The 23781-nt window shown below is 45.9% G+C and overlaps 1 protein-coding gene and 1 pseudogene across 6 annotated transcripts in view; both read left to right on the plus strand.

Moving 5' to 3' along the window:
- Positions 1 to 8000, plus strand: part of HGSNAT (heparan-alpha-glucosaminide N-acetyltransferase) — a 79593-nt gene extending 71593 nt beyond the window's left edge. For 4 of the 6 annotated variants that reach the window (XM_032144457.2, XM_058433759.1, XM_032144456.2 and 1 more), the window contains 4 exons: positions 4210 to 4287; positions 4929 to 4999; positions 5097 to 5209; positions 6638 to 8000. In XM_032144457.2, the coding sequence (XP_032000348.1) occupies positions 4210 to 4287; positions 4929 to 4999; positions 5097 to 5209; positions 6638 to 6819 (444 nt within the window). In that variant the 3' untranslated portion in view covers positions 6820 to 8000. Of the gene's footprint in view, positions 1 to 3705; positions 3793 to 4209; positions 4288 to 4928; positions 5000 to 5096; positions 5210 to 6637 lie in introns of all 6 variants that reach the window. The other 2 variants (XM_032144459.2, XM_032144455.2) reach the window with 2 other exon arrangements.
- On the plus strand, positions 7353 to 8641 carry LOC116461779 (uncharacterized; annotated as a pseudogene).
- The last annotated feature ends 15140 nt before the right edge of the window (positions 8642 to 23781 follow it).

Here is a 23781-nt window from a genome sequence, read left to right on the forward strand (position 1 = left end):
ATGGTATTTTATTCACTCATTTAAAAACCATTTCATTAAAATAATTGGAAGCATATTCTCTCCTGTGCTGTGGGTCTAATATATTCTGTTATCTTTGACAGATTGTGCAGAACCAAAAGTTACTGAAATTCAGCACATTCAAGTAATTAGATATAATTCTTATATTCTCAAAAAAATTCTTATTTATATGGCTTATCTTAGCACGGTAGTTTCTGGATAAAAGGTTTCCCTTGCCAAGGGAAACCCATGCAGTGGCCCATGCCTATAACTCCATCATTTTGGGAAGCCAAGGCAGGAGGATTGCTTGAGTCCGGGGCTTTGAGACCAGCCTGGGTAACATAGTGAGACCCTGTCTCTACAAGAAATTAAAAATGTTAGCCAGGCATGATGGCACACACCTGTAGTCCCAGCTACTTGGGAGCTGAGGTAGGAGTATGGCTTGAACCAAGGAGGTTGAGGCTTCAGTGAGCCTTGATTGCACCACTGCACTCCTGCCTGGGCAACAGAGTGAGACCCTGTCTCAAAAAAGAATAAAAGGTTTTCCTGATGGAGCGTGCAGAGTGTGTGGGTGTTGGTAACATTGGGAAGTCACTGTGTCATTTGTCACACTTCTTTCATGTACACTCATATTAGTCTGTGTGTCCTGACCTAACAAAATACCCGAGACTGGGTAATTCATAAAGAACAGTAACACTGCAGGTTCATTTGTCTGGTGAGGGTCTGGTCTCTCCTTCCAAGGTGGCAACTTGATTGGGGCATGTCCTTCATGGGGGACAAATGCCATGTCCTCACACGGTGTCCCCACCAGCTGGTGAAAGGGCAGAGACAGGACTTACTGCCTCAAGCCCTTTTCTAAGGCCATTCATGAGGGTGGAGCCCTCACGATGCAGTCACCTCCCAAGGCCATACCTTCTCATACTGTCACCTTGGTGATTAGGTTTCAACATAGGAAATTTGGAGGGGCAGACATTCAAACCACAGTGCACTGTCATGGCTTCAGAGCATGAAAATTTATACTAAAGTCAATACAGGTTATTCTTGATTTATCTCACCTGCCTTTTGTTAAAGTTCTGAGCAGTGTCTAGATTTCAGTCCCCAAAGTTCTCCTTGTTGGTGTTTGAAACTACTATTTGAGGGGAGCTAACCAGAGGGGAAAAGACTTTTGGAAAGCATTGCCGGCAGAATTTCTGTGGTGAGAAAAATATTTCTTCTCCAGGAATGCATAAAGAAGCACAGATGTCTAACTGAACCCAGAATGATGCAATGGGGTCTCAGGACAAAATGTATCCACTATAGCCCCAGCTCCTAGAACAATGCCTAATTTAAAGTCAGGGTTCAATAAATATTTGTTGAATGGAGGAATGGATGATTTCTAAATTTCTAGGAAATAGAATCCACTTTGCTCAGCTTGGGTCAGGTGTTCACAACCTAGTTCAATCAGTTTTGGCCAGAGGCAGAATTATATAGGGCCCTGGTGGGAGGAGAGGATGTGTTTCTCAGAGAAGGAAGGAACACTGTGACTGAGAAGACACCTCAAAAGGTGAAGAAGAAGCAATGCCTACCTTGCCTCGATGGAGGGCTGAGTCCCCTTTCGAGTGTAACAACATGGCCCTGTTAGGGAAAGTGTCATAAAATTGGGACAAGGTAGAGGTGGTTGAACAGAAAAGTCATCTTGATCATATTTTGCCTTTATACTTTTGAATATTAGAACAAATGAAATATTCTGAAAAGATGATGAGATCACTTCTTTGTTTATGGAACTAACCAACTCTGTTGAAAGTGTCGTGGATGTGTGTGTTTGTGTTTTGCCCAGTAGGGACAATGTTGTTAGGGGATGCCATGGTGTGAATGCCTGTTTCCCCCCCAAATTCATATGCTGAAATCTTGCCCTCCACAAGGTGACAGTATTTGGGAGGTGATTAGGTCATGATAGTGGGGCCCCGTGAATGGGATTATTGCCCTTATAAAAGAGAAGCCCCAGAGACCTGCCTTGCCTCTTCTACCATGTGAGGACAGAACAAGAAGTCGCCATCTATCTGAAAACAGGCCTTCACCAGATACCGAATCTACTGGTGCCTTGATCTTGGACTTCCCAACCTTCAGAACTGTGAGAAATAAATTTCTGTTTTTCAGAAGCCAAAAAAAAAATTTTCTTCTCCATGCTATCTAGTGGGACAGTCCCTAGCCAGGGTCGCTGTTGAGCATTTGAGATGTGGTGAGTGTGACTGAGGAACTGAATTTTAAATTTTACTTAATATAATTTTAAATTTAGATGGTCACTTGTGGCTAGTGGTTTGGCTGTTGGGTAGTGCAGATCTGAAGCATACACAGGTGACCCTGGAATACCTTGGGGCGTGGGGACACTGTCCCCCCATGCAGTGGAAAATCTACAGAGGATTTTGACTCCTCCAAAACTTAAAACACTAATAGCCTGCTGTTGACCCAAAGCCTTACCAATAACATCAACAGTTGATTCACACATATTTTATATAAATATTATGAACTGTGTTTTTACAATAAAGTAAGCTCAAGAAAAGAAAATGTTATTAAGAAAGCCATAAGGAAGAGAAAATCTAGTCCTATTCATTAAGTGGGAGTGGATCACCATGAAGATCTGCATCTTCATCACCTTCGTGTTGAGTAGGAGGAGGAGGAAGAGGAAGAGGAGGAGGAGGAGGAAGAGGAGGAGGGTGTGGAGGAGGACGGGGGGTGGAGGAAGAGGAGGAGGGGCTGGAGGAGGAGGGAGTAGGAGGAGGAAGAGGGTGAGGGTGTGGATGAGGAGGAGGGTGTGGAGGAGGAGGAGGAAGAGGAGGAGGAGGGGGTGGAGGAAGAGGAGGAGGGTGTGGAGGAGGACGGGGGGTGGAGGAAGAGGAAGAGGGGCTGGAGGAGGAGGAGGGAGTAGGAGGAGGAAGAGGGTGAGGGTGTGGATGAGGAGGAGGAGGGGGTGGAGGAAGAGGAGGAGGAGGGGGTGGAGGAAGAGGAGGAGGAGGGGGTGGAGGAAGAGGAGGAGGAGGGGGTGGAGGAAGAGGAGGAGGAGGGGGTGGAGGAAGAGGAGGAGGAGGGGGTGGAGGAGGAGGAGGGGTCGGTCTTGCTGTCTCAGGGGTAACAGAGGCAGAGGAGAATCCGCATATAAGTGGACCTGCGCAGTTCAAACCTGTGTTGTTCAAGGATCAGCTGTACATTTTGGTGATGAAATAATTTTGTATTTATAAATACGGCCTTTATCTCTGTAGCACTTTCTAGTTGATATTGTGCTTTTCCATATATTCCATATATTCATGTAATCCCTACATACACTTTCTGGGTAGATCACTGGAGCGGTCAGTCCAGTGGGGAGGCTAGGAGTGCAGACCTGGAGCCATGCTCCCTGGGTTTGTGTCCAGCTCTGCCACTTCCCAGCTGGGTGACCTTGGGCGTGTGGCTGACCCCCTCTATGCTTCAACAGCACCTACTTCAGAAAGGTGTTGCAAGGATTGAATAAGTTAATTCATGTAAAGTTCTAAGAACTGGCATATAAAAAACATTGATTAATATTAGCTATTACTATAAATTATTTTTAAAGCTTCTTATCCTTTGATGTTTTCAAAAATAAATTTCCAATTTCAGAGGGATTGTATGCGAAGTCCATATTTTACTGTTTTTAAATGTTTCCCTGCCTCCCCCACCCTGCCTCTGGTTCCACCCTGTCCCAGTCCCTCTTCCTAGTGCTGCCCAGACTGGGTCACCAAACAGGCCTGTTTGAGGGAACCCTTGTCACCTTTGGGGGGAATTCTCTTTGGGCCCTGCCTGGAAGTAGGAGCCACGGAGCCTTCCCAGGCGCCCCTTCTCCTCCTTTCCCCACGCGCGGGGCTTCTGTGTTCCCTGCAGCACTGGAGATGTGGTGTGGCTCTCACGCTTCCCCCAAGGTCTGTGCCTGCTGCCCCATTCTGCTCAGGAGCCTCTTCCTGCTGGGACCCTCTGGTGCTCTGGCCTCACCTCTATGGCTCCTCCTCCTCCCCAGAGAGGGCGTTCATCTCTGGTCCCATGCTCCTCTGTCAGCCTCCACTAGTCAAAGGCAGGGGTGATGTTTCCCTCCTCCGTGTAATCCCAGCACCTAGTAGCATGCCCAGCAAGTGAATCTCTTTGTTGGGTAGTTAAGACAGTGGATTAATATGAAATAAAAATATCCCTTTGGCGATTCTTTTGGTCACACTGTGTTATCTCCTCCAGGCAGGAAAAATACTATTGTATTACAAGGCTCGGACCAAAGACATCCTGATTCGATTCACTGCTTGGTGTTGTATTCTTGTAAGTAAGCAGCGTTCCTCGCTGAAATTCCTTTCCTTCACATGTATAGATATTTAAAAGGAATAAAATATTTAGCAACACTGAGCTAGCCATTGTCACCACATGGCAGCAGGTACCATTTTCTTCACTTGAATAACAGAGAGGAACAAATCTTTCCACCTAAATGCACAGATTTATTTCCTTAGGAAAATGTCTTTATCAATAAGACAGTGTTTGCCATCAGACAGCCACGAATGCTTGAAGAAATGTGAGGTATGGGCTCTGTGTGGAGAGGCGTATCAGAGAGACTGGGCAAATCAGACCAGGTTGCAGACATCAACTTCCAGATTATATGGGAAAGAGAGTTGCAAGGTTGACTGTGCATTTCATCCTGACCGCAGCCATGCCTCCTCTCCAGAGTCACTGTCATTTAATCAGTAAGCTTACCTTCTTCAACTCAGTAGAATGGTGAAGAGATTTTGGGAGAATATTTTTCAGTTCATACATTTAAAAAATATGTTTCCACTTAAAAGAGAAAAATATAAGGCACAAGTTTCAGCCCTCTCTACATGATTAAATAACTAATATATATTGGTGTTGAAACCAAGTGTTTTCTGAGATAATAATATAAAATGTTAACATCCTTCTCTTCCCCATTACAGGGGCTCATTTCTGTTGCTCTGACAAAGGTTTCTGAAAATGAAGGCTTTATTCCAGTAAACAAAAATCTCTGGTATGTATGGAAAAAGCATGATTTTATGGATGATTGTTCATGTTGAAATTGTATTCGTTCCGTATGAGCACTGAAACATCTCCTCCACCCCTCCCAGGTCCCTTTCGTATGTCACCACGCTCAGTTCTTTTGCCTTCTTCATCCTGCTGGTCCTGTACCCAGTTGTGGATGTGAAGGGGCTGTGGACAGGAACCCCATTCTTTTATCCAGGTAAGTCACCTCCAACCCCAAACAGAGCTGGGATGGTGACTGGGGGGCGCAGGCCCAGGGACCTCTGGAGCATCCTTGGTGCTGGGGTCTTGAGCCACTGCCCTAGCGGCAGGTGTCCAAAAGCCAGGCTGAGGGAGGAAGCAACAGGGCCCACATTGTCCCAGGTCACACCAGATGTCACTGGCCTGCTCCAGAGCAGTTCACCCCATTTTCACCGTGTAGGTTGTGGAGTCGTTGTATGACAGTTTGTGACTCCACCTGTTTCTTCAGGCTATACCAAATTGTGGAGAAGCAGAAATGATTCAGGGCACATTATCCAGTTTCTGGTTCTTTTTTTTTTTTTTTTGAGATGGAGTCTCACTCTGTCGCCCAGGCTGGAGTGCAGTGGCGTGATCTCAGCTCACTGCAAGCTCCGCTTCCCGGGTTCACGCCATTCTCCTGCCTCAGCCTCCAGAGTAGCTGGGACTACAGGCGCCCGCCACCACGCCTAGCTAATTTTTTGTATTTTTAGTAGAGACGGGGTTTCACAGTGTTAGCTAGGATGGTCTCGATCTCCCAACCTCGTGATCCGCCCGTCTTGGCCTCCCAAAGTGCTGGGATTACAGGCGTGAGCCACTGCGCCTGGCCTCTGGTTCTTAATAATGGGGCTATGCTTGCTTTCTTAATATAAATCCACTACCATAGAGATTGTGCATTAGAAGAAATATCAAGAGGCGATATCAAGGGATAAATGGAATGATTTAGATGCAATTTCACCCGAGGACTTAGAAACACATCAGATCATTTCAATGCCTCATTTCAGCCCTTTGATTCGAGGAATAGTTACATTCTTTGGACCTCAGATTTTCTGCCTAGAAAATGTAAGTTATTAATAATAATTTTAGCTTTCCTTTCAGATTTAGTATTCAAGAATTGCACTGTTACAAAATGAATATTATCTAATACCTTTTTTGTTTTTTTGAGACACAGTCTTGCTCTGTTGCCCTGGCTGGAGCGCAGTGGTGTAATTTTGGCTCACTGCAACCTCTGCCTCCCAGGTTCAAGTGATTCTTGTGCCTCAGCCTCCCAAGAAGCTGGGATTACAGGCACACCCCACTACGCCCAGCTAATTTTGTATTTTTAGTAGAGACGGGGTTTCATCATGTTGGCTAGGCTGGTCTCGAACTCCTGGCCTTAAGCAATCCACCCGCTTTGGCCTCCCAAAGTGCTGGGATTATAGGCGTGAGCCACTACACCAGGCCTTTCAATAATTTTTGATATGGTTTATATTTAAATACCTAAGATATGCATTACTTATTTTTGGCAGTAGACAACAATGGAAGTGCACACTTTCTGTTTTTTCATTGAACTAGTTTCAAGAGTTAAATAGACGGTCAGATGTGACTCATCTGTGAGAAACATGATCTTCTGTATGTCTGTCTCCTTAAGGAATGAATTCCATTCTGGTATACGTCGGCCACGAGGTGTTTGAGAACTACTTCCCCTTTCAGTGGAAGCTGAAGGACAACCAGTCCCACAAGGAGCACCTGACTCAGAACATCGTCGCCACTGCCCTCTGGGTGCTCATTGCCTACATCCTCTATAGAAAGAAGATTTTTTGGAAAATCTGATGGCTCCCACTGAGATGTGCTGCTGGAAGACTCTAGTAGGCCTGCAGGGAGGACTGAAGCAGCCTTCGTTAAAGGGAAGCATTCATTAGGAAATCGACTGACTGCGTGTTTACAGACTCTGGGGGAAGACACTGATGTCCTCAAACTGGTTAACTGTGACACGGCTTGCCAGAACTCTGCCTATTTGTGACTTACAGATTTGAAATGTAATTGTCTTTTTTCCTCCATCTTCTGTGGAAATGGATGTATTTGGAACTTCATTCCAAGGAAATAAGCTTTAACTTTCCAAAAGGGAATTGCTGTGGGTGTTTTTCTTCTGTGGTGGGTGAAACAATCTGAGGTCTGGTTCTTGCTGACCTTGTTTCCCTGCAAACTTCTTTTCCACGTGTACGCGCACACCAACACGAAATGCTGTCACTCCTACTGCGGCTGCTATGAAGCTTACTGGATGTGATGTGTTATAATTTAGTCTATTTTTTTGATTAAATGCAGTTTAATGTTTCCAGAAAGCCAAAGTAATTTTCTTTTCAGATATGCAAGGCTTTGGTGGGTCCAAAAAATGTCTATCACAAGTCATTTTTTCCTTTTCCTCTCTCGAAAAGTTAAAATATCTATGTGTTATTCCCATCCCCTCTTGCCTATGTCTCTGTCTGTCTGTCCATCATCTTCCTTCCTCCCCATCTCTCTGTGCATCTGGATGGCAGCCGCTGCCCAGGGGAGTGGCTGTGGGGAGGGCAGGTACTGTTTTTGCCCGTGGGTCCAGCTGAGCCATCCCTGCTGGGTGATGCTGGCCAAGACCCTTGGCCCGCCTGGGCCTTGGCTTCCTCACTTGTGAAATGAGCAGGAAGACGACTCTCAGTTCCTTCCACCTCTTAGACATGGTGAGGTGACAGACATCGAAAGCTTTTCTAAAAATCTTCACAAGAAATAGTTTCATTACAGAAAACTCTTCAAAATAAATAATAATGAAAACTTTTAAAAACTCTCATTGGAGTAAGTTTTTTCAAGATGACCCTCCACAATGGAGGCAGCTTTCCTACTTGTCATCACGCAGCTGAAGACATTGTTTCTTAGGTGTGAAATCGGGGACAAAGGACAAACAGAGACACACGGCATTGTTCATGGGAGGCATTGTCGCCCTCCTGAGTGTTCTGTGGGAATTTCCTGTGTGAGGAAAACGTGGCCACAGGGTTGTGCTGTACCCACCCTTCCCCGGCGAGACGGCCCTCGGCCTGTGCCGCTGCTTCCACCCTCGCCACTCCACGGCAGCTTTTGGTCTGTTTCCGGCTCTGCCCTCTGCCCTGAACTCTCATCCGGCTTGTACCTGCCTGCTGGACCCCTCCACCTGGAGGCCAGCCCATGTCTCAGGCCCAGCCCTACCCTCCTTTCCTCAAATTCTAAGTGTTTTCTCTTTAGGTTTCCCTGGCTTTGTGAATGGATCATGCGTCTGTAGGTATCATCTTTCCACCTGCCTCACCTCCGCCAGATCTCCCCAGTTCTGTCTCCATCTTCCACCTGCAGCTGCTCTGTTCTCATGGTCACTGCTGCATCACTGAGTCTGGACCCTTGTTATCATTTTCAAACTGGCCTCCTTCCCTCGTTCCCCCCTTGTTAAAGCCACCTGTCCATTGCCACCAGATTAAGCTTTCTCCAGCCAGATCACCTCTCTTTCAGAAACCTCCATTGACCTGGAAACACCATTGTCTGGCACACATACTCACCTTCCCGTCTTGATCCCCACGCATCTTTCCAGCCTCCCCTCCCACTCCACTCCCCCCTCCCTCCTCCCCCTCCCCATCCTCTTGCCTCCCCTCCCCTCTGAATCCAGCCCAGTGGGGCTTCTCCTGCCTCCATCACATCACAGAAGTATCTCCTGCTTCTGGTTTCAATTAGAGCCTTCCCTGATTACATTTTCCTCTTGAATTTTTTCCTATCTACATTTGATCTGTCATGTTTAAACCCCCTACTTCTAAGGGACCTTCTCTAATCTCTTATCCTCATCCCCAAATAGTGTTTTCTTCCTCTGGGTTCTTATAATGTTGGTATCAATCTCACAGCATTTAGTGCTTCCTGCCTGGTGTGACAGTTACCGGTGTGCATGTGCAATTTCTAATTTCCCACGCTAGACTGTGAGCTTCCTAAGGCAAGAATCATGCCTTGTTGGTTTCTGTATTCCTCATGGTGCCAAACACAGTGCCTTGTACATTGCAGGCGCTAAATAAACATTTTTAAAGCAAAGTGATGTGGATTTTTAAAATAAATATTTAAGTGCTGGTAAGATGAGCATGTGTCCGGGGTGCCCATGAAATGTTCATGGGGCTGTGTGGGGACAGTCGTCCTTCCTCCTCCTGCCACCCTTTTCTTGCAGCAAGTCACTGTGGATGGTCCCAGCTCTGTCATCCCAAAGTTCAGCAGGGAAAGCTGAGCTGGGCCTCTCCAGGTGAGTTTTCTAGAAGCATTTCTCAAACTGTGGGTAACATCAACTTGGGTGTCTTGAGCTGTAAGGAAGGAACTCCGGAGTCAGTTGGGCTACAGGGGAGCTTCTCTAAGTCCCGTGGGAGGCCAGACCCAGCCTGAGCTTGCAGTTAGCTAGTGGAGGCAGCTGCTGGTGGCCCAGGTGCTCGACACAAGGCATCCCCTCTCCTCCCACAAAGGGTGTGCCATAATCCCCTTCAACAGGAACTGCTTCCCAGAAGCCTCTCAGCAGCCTCCCCTCCTGTCCCATCTGCTAGAAGCGCCTCGCTTGTCCCAAGACCAGCAGGGACAGGGAACTGTCCAGGCCCGTGGCTGTGTGGAGGAAGGTGACCCCCAGCACAAGACTGGATTCCTTTGGGAAGGGAAGAGGGAGTGTGTTGGGGTAAGGGGTAGAGCAGGGGAATGGTCATGGGGCAACAACCTCTGACAGCTGCAACAGGTGCATGGCATCTCACAGGGAGGCAGGGACGTGCGAGCTCCTAAGTAATGGAGCAAAAAAATTCTGTAGAATGGGGAGAGAAAATGTGACTTTTTAAATTTTTTTTTGCATTTATATTCCTAATTCCTACTTATAATAAAGTGAGTATACTGCCGCTGTAGGTCATAAAATGTATCTTTTCCGTGGCCAACAAGGGGCATCTTTTATAAATGCATAATAACCCAGTTTGTATCAAAGGGTATCGACTTAAGTGAAATTTCAACATGCTGTTACTTTTTCCTTTTAATGTAATTCTGTTTTCCAAATAAATGGGGGAGACAAATGGACTTTGAGTAAATTTCTCAGCATATCTAACTGCCTTTCACAAACAGATCTTTGTATGGATTGTAAGAAGACTAGGAGTAACTGGGTGCAGTGGCGTGTGCCTATAGGCCCAGGCACTCGAGAGGCTAAGGTGGGAGGATCCCATCAGCTTAGGAGTTCGAGGCTGCAGTGAGCTATGATTGCACAACTGCATTCCAGCCTAGGTGACAGAGCAAGACTGTCTCTAAAGAAAGAAAGCAAAACAAAATTAGGGATAGAGTTTTAAAAGTGCTAAGCAATACACCATATAAGCCATGACCCTATTAATAATGAAGCTTCTGGCATAATTCTAGCTTTTAAAGTCTTTATCACACCTCTTGGTAAGCTTTGAAATTAAGTGGGAAAACTTACCAGTTACATATTTGTGTAATCTATCAGTTTTCACTAGAATGTAGTAAGCCAGCATTTTTCTTTTAGTAATAGGTTTCTGTTGAGCATTCATTTTAAAATTGTTCTTCAAGCTACATGCATTTCCAAATTCAAAGTGAATGGAAATGCTTGGCCAGGCATGGTGGCTTATGCCTGTAATTCCTGCACTTTGGCCCAAGGTGGGTGGATCACTTGAGGTCAGAAGTTCGAGACCAGCCTGGCCAACATGGTGAAACCGCTTCTTTACCAAAAAATACAAAAAGTCAGGCACGGTGGCAGGCACCTGTAATCCCAGCTACTCTGGAGGCTAAGGCAGAGAATTGCTTGAACCTGGGAGGTGGAGGTTGCAGTGAGCTGAGATCACGGCACTGCACTCCAGCCTGGGCGACAGAGCAAGACTCTGTCTCAAAAACAAAAACAAAAAAGCAAACTAACAAAAACAAAGTTAATGGAAATGCTAGATGTTTGCATTATGCCATAAAATGCCTTAGACTTTGTAAACGCCTTATCTAATTGTGTGTGTCAAAAGACTGTAATAGACAAAATACGCCATCACCTGCTGGCTGTTCTTTCCAGAATTCTATCCAAAGTGCTAGATGTGAGGACAGCTGTCTTGCCCACTGTCAGGAGGAGCTTGTGGCTTCCCACAGTGTCCATTACCATTTGCGGTTCAGTGGAATCCTACTCTGACTACTGGAAATTTTTCCATAGACATCAGTTATTTTTCTGATTTTCCACCTTTCATGGTCAGCTGTTCTTGTATTTTATCGTATATGTAGTCACACCTATACTTCCATAAACGAGAGTTTCTATTCTGATATTTGGTCACAGTCTGAGAGTCATTTGGCTACAAACTGGTGCCTCCCTCTCCCTACATCCTGTGCGGCTCTGTCCAGGTCACAGCTGGTTGAGCAGAGGTACAGCCCGGCAGTGTGACAACCTCAGGTGATGCTTTCCTGTCAAAGGACACCAAGAGGACACTGGCCACTAACACTGTCACAGCAAGGAGGTGCAGCGTGAATGGAGAGCAAAGGCTGGAGACGTCTTAAAGGGCGGGGTGCGTCACCGAGGAGGCACTGAGGGGGATGGCTGTCCTTTTGTTTTATTTCATTTTATGTTTTTTTTGAGACGGAGTCTTGCTGTGTCGCCCAGGCTGGAGTGCAGTGGCGCTATCTCGGCTCACTGCAAGCTCCGCCTCCCGGGTTCATGCCATTCTCCTGCCTCGGCCTCTCCGAGTAGCTGGGACGACAGGCGCCCGCCACCACGCCCGGCTAATTTTTTGTATTTTTAGTAGAGACGGGGTTTCACCGTGGTCTCCATCTCCTGACCTCGTGATCCGCCCTCCTCGGCCTCCCAAAGTGCTGGGATTACAAGCGTGAGCCACCGCGCCCGGCATGGCTGTCCTTTTGACCACGCCACCTAGATTCTGTTCATTGACGTTGTCCGGGGGAGAAACAAACGGTCTGTCTTTGTAATAGGAGGCAGCGATGCAAGTTGTAGGAAGACGCCCACTGAATTGTGGCTTGCACAGGCAGGAGGGCCCTGCGTGAGAGGTGGCCCAGAAGAGCCAAGTGAGGGATGCAGCTCTGGGGCCTCTTGCCCCTGGAGGTTGCCCCAGAGGCGGGGCCGCGACCTTGACCCACAGGGCTGGGTGGGGCTGAAAATGGGCTCCCAGACCAGCGCGAGGAGCTGCGCCCAGGCCTAGCACGCGGTTTGGCCGCGGCTGCAGCTTAGCGTCTGGGCCACGCCAGGCAGGCTCCCGGGGCTGTCCACTGCCCCACCAGGAATGTTCTGGGCTCTTCTGCTGCGCGCGGAAGCAAGTGAAATCCAGCCTCAAAGATTCTGATGGAAGAACACCTGCGAATGCCTGGCCCTCTAGGCATCCCCCACACCCCACGGCCCCCCAGACAGGGTCTTCCTTTGTTGCCCAGGCTGGAGTGCAATGGCGCAGTTATGGCTCAATGCAGCCTTGACCTCATTGGCTCAAGCCGTTCTCTCGCCTTAGCCTCCCAGGCTACAGGCGCGCCAACACGCCTGATTTTTTTAAACTTTTTGTTTGTTTGTTTGTTTGTCTAGCGACGGGGCTCACTCTATTGCCTAGACTGGTCTCAAACTCCTGGACTCAAGCGATCCTCTGGCCTTAAGCGATCCTCTGGCCTTGGCCTCTCAAAGTTCTGGGATTTCAGGCGTGAGCCACCGCGCTGGCCCTTGAGACTTTTGACCTCCGTGCTCGCCCTTCTGGAATGCCCACCCCAGCCAACCTCTTCTCTCTCTTCCAGCTGGTGGCTGGGGCACGGCCCTCTCCAACACCTCCTGCCCCTCCGCTGTTGAACTTCACATCCAAGTTTATGTCACTTCTCTGTGCCCAGGACATCGGATGGCACCAGCTGACAGTGGCATCCCGTCCCTACAATTTGGGGCTTCACCCATATTCACAAAGGACCAGGGGCGTAAGGACCCCCAACCAGGCACCCACGTTGGTGAAGTCTCCCCACTTCCTCTATCAGAATCCACCGCTGGGGAACCCTGGCCATTAGCAGGAGCTCCCAATATTCCCCAGTAGGGGCCCCGCCCAAACTACATCCCTTCTCTCCACTAGACCTGGGCTACTCTCTGGGAGAATGAAATGGCCTCTGCCAGACAGGGACTCACCCAGGACACAACCTCTCATCCCGTTGAACAGACTGCGTGTGTCCTCTAGGCTCAAGGAAACCTGACTTGCTGGGCCTGGGGCCCTTTGGCCTGCTCTTACTCAGTATTCATAAGAAACAGCAAAGCGTTTCATAGAGTCCACAGATTCATGCAAAAAGGGGAGAAAAGCACAAACACAGCAGCATACATGCACAAGCACACACACATGCACACACACATGCACACACATACATGAATACACACAAGCACAATGCACAAACATACACATGCAAACACAGACAAGCACACACACTACACACACAAGCATACACATATGCATACATGTACAAGCACATGCATACATACACACCCAAGCACACATGCAAACATGCACACATGCAAATACAAGCAAGCATGCACAAGCATACAGATATAAGCACACACAAGCACACACACACAAGCACACATACACCAAGCACACACACACGCACAAGCACACATGCACAAGTGTGTGGAAACACACACAAGGACATATGCACAAGCATGCACATGCATAAGCACACACAAGCACACATGCACAAGTGCACACGCACAAGTGCACACAAGCACACACATAAACATGCACAAGTACATACGCACAAGTGCACCCGTGCAAGGACACAGACACGAGCATACACATACGCACAGACAAACACATACAAGCCCACATGCAGAGACCTTCAAGGGGCTCCCCTGGGCCCAAAAGGAAGTCAATCCGACTTCCTGCCTAGGTCCTGCAGCCAGAGCAGCAGCACATGCCCCAGGAGACGGTCCTTTCAGCTTCCTGTGCCCCTCGAGGCCAGGCCTTATTATCCCGTAGCGTGGAGCCCAGTGCAAGCGCCATCACCTGCTGGAGGGAGCCAGGACTCCGCACCCGGGCCTGCCCATAGAAGCCTCGTGCGCTCGTGGCTTTAGTGTGCGCTTTTCCTCCATGCCTGCAGTAAGAGCTGAGGTTTGACCAAACATTCCCTGTTTGTTTCGAGCATTGGTAAAGAGCAGGCCAAAGGGCCCGAGACCCCACGTTGGCGGCTGCCTTGGGACTAGCAGGCACGCTTTGCAGGATGGGTCCAGTAGGTATAGAGATCGTTTGCGTTCTTGGTCTGTCTCTGTCATTCCCCTAGAGAGCAGGCCAGGCCTGGACCAAGGAAGGTCTATTCGGCCACAGCCCCTGGTTTGGCGAAAAGGGGGTGCATGCGGATGGCCTGGGCAGAGGACATAGGCAACCTTTGCCGATGGGTTCCTGGCCCCGGATCCTGTCCACCCCTGGTCATATGTGGATATGGGTGAAGCTCCAAACTGTAGGGATGGGATGTAACTGCCAACAGAGGCAAGCAGGTCCTGGGCGGGGGCCATGACAGAAGCTCCTGTGTGAGATGTTTGACAGTGGAGGGGCAGGAAGTGATGGAGGGGGCCGTGTCCAGGCCATCTGTAAGAGGAGACAGAGAGGCAGCTGGCAATGGGTGTTCAGTAGGGGTGGCCACAGAGAGCCTCGAGGCCCCCTATTCCCAGACGGACTCCCATCCAAGTCCTTGGAGAACCCCATTAGTACAGCCAGGAGGGAAAACGGTATGGAGGTTCTTCAAAAAATTAAAAATAGAACTGTGATATGATCCAGCTGTGCTAAGTATTTATCTAAAGGATATGGATTTTGCATTTTGAAGAGATATCTGCCTTCCCGTGTTCATTACAGCATTGTTCATAAGAGCCAAGTTAGGAAGTCAACCTAAGTGTTTATGAATGAATGAATGAATCCAGAAAATGTGGTATATATTGACAATAGAACACTAGTCAGCCTTTAAAATAGAAAAGGCAATCCTGTCATTTGTGACAACATGGATAAACCTGGAGGGCATTAACTGAAATAAACTAGGTACAGAAAGACAAATCCCACGTGATCTCACTTATGTAGAATCCAAAAAGGGAATTCACAGAAGCAGAGAGTAGAATGGAGATTGTCAGGGGCAGAGGAGTTGATTGAGGAGATGTGGGTCAAAGGATACAAAAGTTCAGTTAGACAGGAGGTATAAATTGAAGAGCTGCATTGTGCAACATGGTGACTAGAGTTAACAACAATGTGTTATTTACGTCTGTGAACCTGCAGAAAGAAGTCACTTGAGAATTGCTGAGACAGTAGATTTTAAGTGTTCTCCCCACAACAATAAAAGTTTGTTAAGTGAGGATTGTGTGAATTAGCTGGACTTAGGCATTCTACAATGTATACATAGATCAAAAGATCATGTTGCGCACATACATAGATACAATTTTTATTTGTCAATTAATAAAACTTTGATAACAGAACGCCATTATGATATTGACTATTGAAGGTTATACTTTGAAAATTTTCTAATAGCAACATTGTATGTTTACTTCATACTTTATATTACTTTATTCAGTTTACTGGGTTCTTATGAAATAAAATAATGCAACAAAAACAAAACACATCATCTTTGTGCATTTCTGGCAAGATACCTGCGCAGTAAGTAATTTGGCTTTACCCAAAGAGAGGTCTGGCCCCTTCTCTTGACTTCAGGGAGGTAACCCATGTCACACCTGACAGAGTGTCCTTGTGTAGAGCAGGGCTGCCCACAGCTAACAGTCTCAGGGTGTGGGGGGATTATGCCAGAAAGACCAATCATGTAACTTAGGGGAGCGGCTTTGGTCCCCTGATATGAGTTTGTTTACCTGATGACTGACTTGACCCATGTGAGAAATCATCAGTCAGTCACGTCTACGTAGGAAAGCCCCAGTCAGATCCCTGGACAGCAGAGTGTGGGTGGGCTTCCCTGGCTGAAAATACTCCTAATGTGTTGTTGTGTATCCATGCAGGTAGGCTAACACATCCGGAGGACAGTGGAAGCTTTGCATTTGTAAATCTCCCAGACTCAGCCCTGTGGGCCTCCTCCTTTGGCTGATATGAGTTTGTACCCTTGCCCTGTAATACACTATATCCATGAGTATAATAGCTTCCACTGAGTTCTGTGAGTCCTTCTGTGAATTACTGTATCTGACCGTGGTTTTGTGAATGCCCCAAGCTTGGAAAGGCAGTCTTAAGGAATGTGCCATGAGACTTTGCAGTTTGGCTACCTCTGGGGAATACTCAACAGCCAATCTCCTAGCATACTAGTATTCTATAATATGCATCAGGATTAATCAATATGCACTTGGGCTTAGCTGCAAATGTATGAAAAATAATTAAAATATGTATATGGTAAAATAAATACCAGTAGCTGTATGCATTCGGCCCTAGGTACTAGACAAGTATTATTTGCTTGGTTTATCACACCAACCTGTGAAATACATAGTTATGCCTAATTCTAAGGAAGAAGAGAAATAAAAAATTAAAAAAAACCCCAGTTGATTAGAATGCTACTCACACACTGTGTTGTAAGAGTGCTATTTAAGAGAATAGACATGGTGACTATACTGTGTACATAAACATGTTTAAAAGCTGTTTCTTAGAATGCTTTCTATACACTATGTTGCAAATAGTTTTATTTCAGAGACTGGATATGGTGGTAACACAATAATGCATATAGTGTAAAGACGTGTTTAAAGATGTTTCTTAGAAAGCTATGTACACACTGTGTTGAGATCAGTGTCATTTCCAAGAATGGATGTGGTGAGCACTCTGTATGTAGTGTTAAAAGACACATGTTTACAGATATTTCTAAGAATGCTACACGTACACTATGTCGTGTGTAGTCTTATTACACAGAACGGATATGAAAACCCCCACGTAATGCATGAGGTGGATGCAGAGACACACATTTCACAGCTGTTTGTCATCATGTTTCTCATACACCATGTGGAGAACAGTGTTACTTCAGGTGGATGTGAAGCCCACACTCTAATGCATGCAGAGTTGGGCTAAAAGACACTTGTTTAAAAGATATTTCTTAGAAGGCTACTTGTACACTATGTCGCATACAGAATTGTTTCAAAGAATGGATGTGATGACCATAAAATAATGCCTATAGCAAAGTACTAAAGACACATGTTTTAAAGCTGGTTTGTGGTATTCTACATACATACTATGTTAATGTTACATACATTCTACATACAATGTTTTGGCAGTGAGTGATGTGATGACCGCACTGTAATGCACTTAAGGAATGCTTAAAGACAGAGGTATTACAGGCCAGGTGTGGTGGCTCATGCCTGTAATCCCAGCACTTTGGGAGGTTGAGATGGGCGGATCACCTTAGGTCAGGAGTTCAAGACTAGCCTGACCAACATGTGAAACCCCGTCTTTACTAAAAATACAAAAATTAGCTGAGTGTGGTGGTGCATGCCTGTAATCCCAGTTATTGGGGAGGCTGAGGCAGAAGAATGGCTTGAATCTGGGAGGCAGAGGTTGCAGTGAGCCGAGATTGCGCCATTGCACTCCAGCCTGGGAGACAAGAGTGAAACTCCGTCTCAAAAAAAAAAAAAAAAAAAAAAAAGACATAGGTATTACAGATGTCTCTTGAATGTTACTCTTACACTATGCTGAGAGCAGTGTTATTTCAGAAAATGTCTGTGGTGACCACACTCCCTGAAACTAAAACGACTAGATGAACACACTGGGGAAAATGTCTGTGACATTGGTCTGGGTGATAGTGTTTTGGATGTGACCCCCAAAAGTACAGACAACAAAAGAAAAATTAAGACAAATGGGATTACATCAAACCAAAAAGCTTCTGTCCAGCAAAGGAAACAGAGTGATGAGATAACCTAAGGAATAGGAGAGAGTCTTTGCAAACCAAACTCCTGAAAAGGAGCTAATATCCCATGGCTTCTACCGGCATCCATGAAAATGGCAGGTTAATATGACGACCTACAATAGGATGCAATTGAAGAAGTTGCACACTTATGGGAAGTTTTGGTAATGAGGCTGGGATGCTGAGAGGTGACCTTCTGGCCCCTTTGTAGGCCTGGTAAGAGGACCTGTGAATTCTCTCGGCCAAGTGGTGAACAAGGTGGGGATGAGTGTCCTGCACTGTCCTGTCTGTGAACGTAGCGACGAGTGGGTGAGACAGGATTGAAACAAGCAGCCTGAGTACTTTGCTTGTTCATGTTTCTCCTGCTAGGAAAAAGGGGTAAGGGGTCCCCAGAGCTGACACTGAGCCTTGAATGAATCCAAAGCACTAGAGGTTGATATGGTTGAGCTGTGAGTGGCCAAGAGGCTGCTAGAAACTAAAGGAAAATGTGCTTTGTTCGTGGCTTTCTTACCAGCATGGAGGTGCCCATTCCCTCTGCACTCGGTAATCACCCATCCACCAGTATCCAGCTTCAGCATCTTGAAAGATTAAGCCAAGTATGAATGGGTATTTGAGAGAGGAGAGTAACTCTTTGGAGATAGGTGTTCAGTTAACCATACTGTGTGGCCCCTGGGGCACACAGGGAGCTCTAGGTGCAGGGTAGGTGGAAGCGCAGAGGACTGTAGGGTCTAGAGTGGTGGCAAATGGGCAGAAAGGAGTAAGTTCCGGATCCTGGGTGCTCTCCAAATGCTGGGATGCCCACGGGGAGAAGGCAGCACAACCCTTAGAGAAAAATCCCATCACCCAAGCCCTCTCCCCACGCCAGCCCCTTCTGGCCTCTTGTGTCCTCACACCCTTGCACAGGGGACGGTGAAATCTTAAGTCAGCCCCTGACTCAGACAGGTGTGAATCACCATGGTCTGTGCTTACTGAGCTAATACTAAGGGTGTTTCATGGCTCTCCATAGTAAATCAAAAATTTGTTTGGGTGACATATGACCAATGAGAGTTCTGTAAATATGGATATTAACGAACATTATGTGACGATGAAGGCTTTTGTATTATAGAAGCACATATTCAATGATTCTAAGCACAATCCCAATAGTATTTATCTCATTCTTAGGTCATCTTTGCAAAGGAGGCAAAGCCAAGCCAGGTCCTGCTGCTTTGACTGATGGTGGGAAGAGGTGGAGTGCATGGGTCACCAGGCAGTGGGGAAGAGAGGAAACCAGCGTGGATTGCACTTCACTCACCCAGCTCTGTCCTCCTCCTCTGATTGGCACGCTACAAAGCTCAGTAGGGTGTGGTTTCATAGCCTGGGACTCAAGAATCCAGGAATTATATGAGGACCCAGCCCAGGTGCATCTTTGGGAGGCACACGTGAGTATCTGCAGTATAAAGAAGACAGATGCACTGTTTACTCAGGGCATGCTGTGCCAAGCCCCGGGCTAACAGCAGGTTATAGGCTCCAGGTGACTTATTCTTTGGGCTAACTCAACAATGGAGGAACTCATTATCCTTATTTTACATAAGGAAACTGCCATTTAGATGGAATAAATAAATAGACAGGATTGCATGGCTGGTAAGTGGTAAACTGATATCTCAAAGACAGGTCATCTGATCGTACTTCAGGTGAGCTAGGCAGCCTCTTGCCAGCTCTCTATGAAAATGCCACAGGCAGCAGAGGGTGTCATTTGAGCCTTTGATGAACAGGAGAAAACCTCAAATGTTGCCACTCATGAGAATGGGGTTAAGATTGTTACAACATTTGATGGGACACCTATTTGTAACTTTTTTTTTACTTCACTGGGAAGGAGGGAGACACCCATTTTTATCTTAATGCAGTCCATGAAAGTGCTTGTAAGGCTTATATGGGTTCAGGCTGGGCACGGTGGCTCACGCCTGTAATCCCAGCACTTTGGGAGGTTGAGGCGGGCAGATCACCTGAGGTCAGGAGTTCGAGACCAGCCTGGCCAACATGGTGAAACCCCATCTAGCCAGATGTGGTGGGTGCCTGTAATCCCAGCTACTCAGGAGGCTGAGGCAGGAGAATCATTTGAACCTGGGGGGTGGAGGTTGCAGTGAGAGGAGATCGTACCACTTCACTCCAGCCTGGGCCAAAGATTGAAACTCCATCTCAAAAAAAAAAAAAGACTTACGTGGGTTTTGAGTCTACCTCTTGGATAAGACTTTACGTGGAATATATTTTATCTCAAAAAGCATTTATTCAGCCACTGATAACTCTATGAAGCTCTGTAAAATACGTAATCATTAGACAGATTAGGTGTTTCATCTGAGATGAGTAATTGTGTTTGTAATAAAATGTATTTATAAATAAGTCTGATCATGAATATTTAATAACTAGTAACCACTTGAATACATGTCTTTGGCCAGAATATTTACATATATATGTACCTACACTATATAATACCTATTATGTACAATTTTTATATATACACTTTATATTATATTACAATATAGCTGCACCTTCTGTGGCTGTTGTGGGCTTCATTACCCACCAAGGTGTCAGCCATCAGGTCCTCAACAGTGGCAGTGAGGAAATCAGGCGTGCATGGGCCAAGCCACTGAGCACAGTGGATCTCCCACAAGAGGGGTCCACAGGGTTCAGAGGGAATGGCAGCTCTGCTCCTGCTGAGAGGGTGCCAGGCAGCTTCCTAAGCCTATAGGAACTCTAAAAGTCTCCTTTTTCTAGACACAAGGTTTGGTGAATGGTGTGGCTTGGATGTGATTTGTCCCCAACAAAACTCATGTTGAGCTGGGTGCGGTGGCTCACACCTATAATCCCAGCACTTTTGGAGACTGAGGTGGGGGGGATCACTTGAGGTCAGGAGTTTGAGACACCAGCCTGGACAACATGGCAAAACCCCGTCTCTACTAAAAATACAAAAATTAGCCCAGCATGGTGATGGGCACCTGTAGTCCCAGCTACTCGGGAGGCTGAGGCAGGAGAATTGCCTGAACCCCGGATGTGGAGGTTGCAGTGAGCCAGGATCACGCCACTGCATTCCAGCCTGGGTGACAGAGCCAGACTCTGCCTCAAAAAAAAAAAAAAAAAAAAAATCTCTTGTGAAATTTGATGCCAATGTGACAGGGTTGGGAGGTGGGGCTTAGTGGGGGATTTTAGGTCATGGATGTGGACCCTTATAAAGAATGCCCTCTTCCGGGGGTGAGTTGTCACTCTCATTATTTCCTGCAAGGGCAGGTTGTTAGAAAGAGTCTGGCTTTCTTGGTTTCTCTCTTGATTCGCCTCTTGCCGTGTGAGCTCTTTGCACACACCCACTCCCCTTCCACTCTCCACCATGAGTGGAGGCAGCACGAGGCCCTCTCTAGAAGCCGAGCAGATGCCAGCCCCATGCCTCTTATAGTTCGCAGCCTGCAGAACCCTGAGCTAAATAAACCTCTTTTCTTTATAGATTATCCATTCTTAGGTTGTGTGATAGCAACACAAAAAGGATGAAGACAGGGAGCTTTGCTCCAATTGGCCCAGCTTGATCCTGCCCCTGGCCTAGGCCACTCAAGATGCCAGTGCTCAGTCCCACTGTTGTGTTCCTGTGGGCCAGCCCCTCACTGGGATGCCATTGGTGTCCACTTGGCCTAGAAGTGCCCATGATAGGACCCTCGTCACCCTAGTGACCAAACCTAACCTTTCATTTGACTTTTTATTGTAGAAAGAAATGCGTTCTGGCTAGTGGTGGTGGCTCATGCCTGTAATCCCAGAACTTTGGGAGGCTGAGGCAGGTGGGTCACTTGAGCTCAGGAGTTTGAGACCAGCCTGGGGAACATGGCAAAACCCCGTCTCTAGCAAAAATACAAAAAATTAGCCGGGTGTGGTGGCATCACTAATGGTCACAGCTACTTGGGATGCTGAGGTGGGAGGATTGCTTGAGCCTAGGAGGTAGAAGTTGCAGTGAGCTGAGATTGCACCACTGCACTCCAGCCTGGGTGACAGAGTGAGACCTTATCTCAAAAAAAAAAAAAAAAAGAAAAGAAAAATGTGTTCTTCAGTGGAAAACCTTACCCTCTTTAGAAGATACCACGCCAGGTTATCTGACTCTAGCCTGCACTCTATGTGTGTTTTTGCAACCCTTTTTAAGTTTTAGGTCACTGATAGATATGCACAATGTGTGGTCCAGTCCAGGGTCAATTTTCTCTCCTCTCACAGAGTAAGGAAATGAGCTTTCTTCCCATTTACATACTCATTTAAATACTCCTGGTTAATATTCCTCCAGCTGTTTGTTGGATTCTTTTTTTCTACTGGTTATTGTATCTGCTAATCTCTTATAAGTTAAATAAAATATTTTAACATGTGTTTGTATCTTTATGAGTGCCAGACTTAAGTTTTTTAAAAAGATATATTTTAAGCATTTTTAAGGTCACACCAATATGCCCAATTGATTCAACTACTAGGACCAGATAAATTTCTATGACAGACAGTTGCATCAAATGCATAACTGAAACCTCGGCGTGTCTTTTCTTGGCTCTCTTGAGTGACTGCAAAACATCAATGGAAATTTGTTGACTCTGCTTTTCTCATTTCAATTTTCCATTCTGTTAATTTCATATTGATGAGTTTTTTGCCACATTTATAGCTGAAAAGCTATTTCCACTTTTGGCACAATGGTTTGGAGTTTAATTCTTTTTATTAAGATAAAATTTATATAACATTTAATATATTAATCATGTTATAATTTACAACTCAGTGCTTTCTGTTGTGTTCACAAGATTTTACAGTCATCACTATGTAGTTCCAGAACAGTATGACACCCCCAAAAGAAACCTCACACCCATTAAGTGCTCATTTCCTATTGCTCCCCTCACTCCCCAAGGCCCTGGTAACCACTAATCCACTTTCTGTTCCTATGGATTTGCCTATTCTGGGCATTTTATACAAACAGATTAATAAAGTCTTCGGCTTTGATGTCTGCCTTTTGTCATTTGATCATGTTGTTTTAAATAGCCATTCATGTAGAGGCACATATCAGTGCTTCATTCCTTTGTACGGCTAATTGTCCATTGTATGAATGTGTCTCGGCTGTGTATCTAGTCTTCCACTGATGGACATTTGGGTGGTTTCCACTTTTTGGTGATAATCAATAATCCTAGTATGAAAAGCATATCAAGTCTTTGTGTGGGCATATGTTTTCATTTCTGTTGGGTATATCTTCAGGAGTGGAATTGCTGGGCCATATGATAACCCTATGTTAACCTTGGGAGAAACTTCCAAAATGTTTTCCAAAATGGCTGCCTCATTTCACCATCCCCCCAGCACTGCATGGGGTTCTAGTTTCCCCATGTTTTCACCCACATTTATCTGTCTTCTGAACTATACCCATGCTAACAGGGGTGAAGTGGATGTTGAGAATGTCTTCTGTGCTCATTGCCCTCTTGTATCATTTATTTCTGTATCCTGATGTGTTGTCATCACTAATAATTGAAAGTCCTCAGAATATTTATCCTAAGTTAATTTACACAGGAAGGACATTTACAAGGGTATAAAATGATTTCCTCAGTGAATGTAGTTGTCTCATTTATTTGCAATGTACTGGATGATAGATTTGATTTTCTTATTAGCATACTCTGTATTTTTGAAATAAACCATCTGTCATCATTTTGTATACTTAGCTAGTAATTTTATGTCAAAATTCATAATTCTTCCTGGCCTATTTTAAAAGTTTTGGTATAGTGGATTTAATAGCACACACAATCTTTCATGGCTTTTCTTTTTTTTCATGATTAATGAAATAGATTTGAAAGATGAATACCTAAACTTGAAAAACATGGGAAAAAGTGTCATTGAAAACAATGACCACTTTTGGTGAATGCTTCTAAATATTAAAAAAAAAATTTTTTTTAGTTTCTAATTATTCCCAGTTGAGTTGAGTTGACA

Source organism: Hylobates moloch, unplaced genomic scaffold (assembly GCF_009828535.3).
Source record: "Hylobates moloch isolate HMO894 unplaced genomic scaffold, HMol_V3 SCAFFOLD_22, whole genome shotgun sequence".
Classification (NCBI taxonomy): domain Eukaryota; kingdom Metazoa; phylum Chordata; class Mammalia; order Primates; family Hylobatidae; genus Hylobates; species Hylobates moloch.